General features: G+C 44.7%; 1 protein-coding gene across 1 annotated transcript; it reads left to right on the top strand.

Moving 5' to 3' along the window:
- Positions 1 to 688: 688 nt before the first annotated feature.
- On the top strand, positions 689 to 2,670 carry id3 (inhibitor of DNA binding 3). Its single transcript, XM_035168862.2, has 3 exons — positions 689 to 1,087; positions 1,453 to 1,526; positions 1,912 to 2,670. The coding sequence occupies exons 1-2, from the start codon at positions 788 to 790 to the stop codon at positions 1,504 to 1,506; spliced, it is 354 nt and encodes a 117-aa protein (XP_035024753.1). The 5' UTR covers positions 689 to 787; the 3' UTR covers positions 1,507 to 1,526; positions 1,912 to 2,670.
- The last annotated feature ends 571 nt before the right edge of the window (positions 2,671 to 3,241 follow it).

Here is a 3,241-nt window from a genome sequence, read left to right on the forward strand (position 1 = left end):
ATAACCAGATCTTCCATTGACCTTTTACCCATATAATACAATTATCATATTTTTAATATTTAATGTGTGTGCGATTAAGTGTTGGGCTTGTGTCGCCCCGAAATAAGAACACACACTGTTGTGGAATATATATAAAAACACACAAGTTAAATGAAGTTAAATGATAGAGTATACGTTGTAGTTGTGTGCAAGAATTTTATTTTGTTGAAATGTTTTCAAAGGCTTGACACTGACAGATATATATTAGAGTAATCACAAATAATAATAGCATATTTTAATTGTGGATTTTTATGATAGTTATATCTTTTCTTTGGTATATCTATATATAAGTAAAAAACTGATATAAAAAATAGTAAAAGTCTTCATCTGCCAGTTTATCTTCTTGTAAACTTGAGTTACTCCATTTTTAAGTTTACCTGAGATTCCCCATAACTTCCCATGTGCCTTGTTTTGACGTATGTTCCTATTTATAAGAAACACTTGAACACTTACATTTATTTCCAAATAGCACCTGGAAAAGGTAACTGATTGACAATCCCCTCCAGGCATCCCCTCCTCATTTCCTCATTCTTTCCAGCCCGTCCACAAGGTGTTATCAGCCAATGAGAGCGCGCGTGCATCCCTACACTGGCCAATCGGAGAGCGGTGCGAGGAAGGGGGCGTCGTCGGCCGCTTGGCGTATAAAAGCCTACGTGTAGGTCGCTGTCACAGTACAGCGGTGTGACTCAGGACAGAGGCAGCGAGGAGATTAACAACTCGTTTCTCACCTATCAAGTTGTTGTTGATTATGAAAGCCATCAGTCCCGTCCGCTCGGTGAGGAGCTGCTACAAGGCCGTGTGCTGCATCTCGGAGCAGAGTCTCGCCATCAGCCGGAATAAACACGCGTGCGCGGACGAGCCGGCGGGCGCCCTGTGCGACATGAACGACTGCTACTCCAAGCTGAAGGAGCTGGTGCCCAGCATCCCGCAGAACAAGTCGGTGAGCCAGGTGGAGATCCTGCAGCACGTCATCGACTACATCTTCGACCTGCAGATCGCGCTGGAGGCGGAGGACGCGGCCGCGCCGGAGATGGTGCTGTCAATACAGGTGAGCGGAGGAGAGGTGCGGTGCGGTGCGGGGCGCTGCGGGGCGGACTCACGCTTGTTCCAACATCAGCTCTCAGCAGATCTCCTGTAGCTTAACGTGTGCAACACACCGTTACCCTCATGGTGGGAAGTTAAACACAGTTTTGAAGTCCAGTAAAAGTTAATTCCACTCGCGAGTTTCCAGACGCGCGTGCTTTGGATCACCTTATGCGTCTGCTCGTGTTTGCATGCCACTGATGTGGACTGTCGTGGTGCAGCAGCAGCAGCAGATGATGATCTCTCTCTCTGTGTATGTAATCTTGCAGGAAAACATGCTTCACCCCTGTTGTTCTAAAACCGCTTCTCTCTTCTTCCCTCTCCGCTCAGACTGCTGATCTAACGCACAAATTCTCCAAAGACGAAGGACGGTTGTGCCACTAGGACGAGGAGGACAAATAATGGTACATATAATTCTTTCTCTTCTCATTCCTCATGTCTATAAAGGGGTTATTGTGCTTGGAAACATCCTGTCTTCAGGCATACTCTTACAGTAGCGTGTTGTTTAGACTTTCAAAATAAGACATTATGTTTAAAAAAGAAGAAGCTTTTAATACTAGTGAGAAACATGTGAGTTGTGAGATGCCCTCCACATTCAGCCTGGTTGCCAATTAAGACAGCCCAATGTGAATGTGTAGCCGATTCATTGCTATCTGCCTGGGGTTAATGAAAGTTCCATGCTAGGCGCCAGTCTGTCTGCTCCCCTCTCCAGCGAGGGAGGGAGGGAGAAGGCGGGGGGAGAGTGGGGAGAGATCTGACTTCACTTTTCTTCCTTTTCTCTCCATGCAGGTGCAGGGAAACACATGTCTCCACTTCAGTCCCGGGCAAGAGGACAAGAGGGGCAGAGAGAGAGAGAGAGGGAGAGAGAGAGAGAGGGTGGGATAGGTATTTGGGAGAGAAGGAGAAAAAGGAGGAGGAGGAGGGAGAGGGGGAGTCGAAGAAAGAAAAGACAAGAAAAGAAGTGGACTGTTTCCCCGATGAGTGGGAATCAACAGTAGTGCATGAGCAAGAAAACAGAGCTTCATTCTTTGCTCCTCCCCCACCCCTACCATCGGACAGACAAATCAACACACCAAAGCAGAAGCCAGGATTGGAAAGTAAAAGCTATGCCCAACTTTGTACGAACCTGGGATTCCCTATAGATAGACGTAGAAAACCCTTGGCTCTTTCATTTTCCTTTTTTGTTAATGTGTTGCATTCCAAACTTTTTTTATTTAGATTTTTCGGCCTAAACTCACGCCCGACCTGAACCCGTCATCATCTCACATAATCACCCCACCACCACCACCCCCACCTCCTCTGTTTTCTTATGATGTGTTACAGCTTCATACGAATGTGTACATATCTGCTGTGGGTATGTAAGAGGTGCGAGTCAGTTTGTATAATCAGAACTCTATACTAGAGTCAATTGTAAATGTTTGTAGGGATTGTGTTATTTCTACGGACAACGTGATGCGAGTTTCATAAACTCTTTATTATAAAAGTTTTGCTTTGTATGTATGTATGTTCTTATGTAATGAAATAAAAAGAAAACATGTGAAACATTGATTCGGCGTGTGTGGGATCATTGATCTGAACTCTTCGTCGTGAGAGAGGAGTGATGTTTCTCTTTGGGCTCTGGATGACAATGAAATGCTGATACAACAGGATGTATTTAGATGAATTTTGAGGTCGAGTGGTTGGAAATCAAACGAAGGGAGTTTCCTCTGAGAGTTTCTATTTTTCCATAGAGTGACTTACCAGCAGTTTAAAGCACTTCAACTTCCTAAACGCTGTAGAGGAGCGGATGTTGCGTGTTCATAAACCGACACGTCAGCCATTCTGGTCACTGATCGAGCTCGAGACCCTCGATTATCTTGTTCATTCCAACATGACACCAGATCTTTGCTTTGACCCTTGAAGCAGAAGAGAAACATCTGTTAAGCAGAATTCATGCAACTCTACCCGCTTCATCAGACTGGTATTTGTAGCAGGGCACCTAACTGAATCATATATTAATGTTGTAATTGTAAATGATCAGTTTTGGGAAATCCATGTTACTGTACTTAGCTGGTATCAAAACAAGTGAAAACTACCCCACCTTGTGGATTCATGAGGAATTTCAGGCATCACATGTTGG

This window comes from Hippoglossus stenolepis, chromosome 10 (genome assembly GCF_022539355.2).
Source record: "Hippoglossus stenolepis isolate QCI-W04-F060 chromosome 10, HSTE1.2, whole genome shotgun sequence".
Lineage (NCBI taxonomy): Eukaryota > Metazoa > Chordata > Actinopteri > Pleuronectiformes > Pleuronectidae > Hippoglossus > Hippoglossus stenolepis.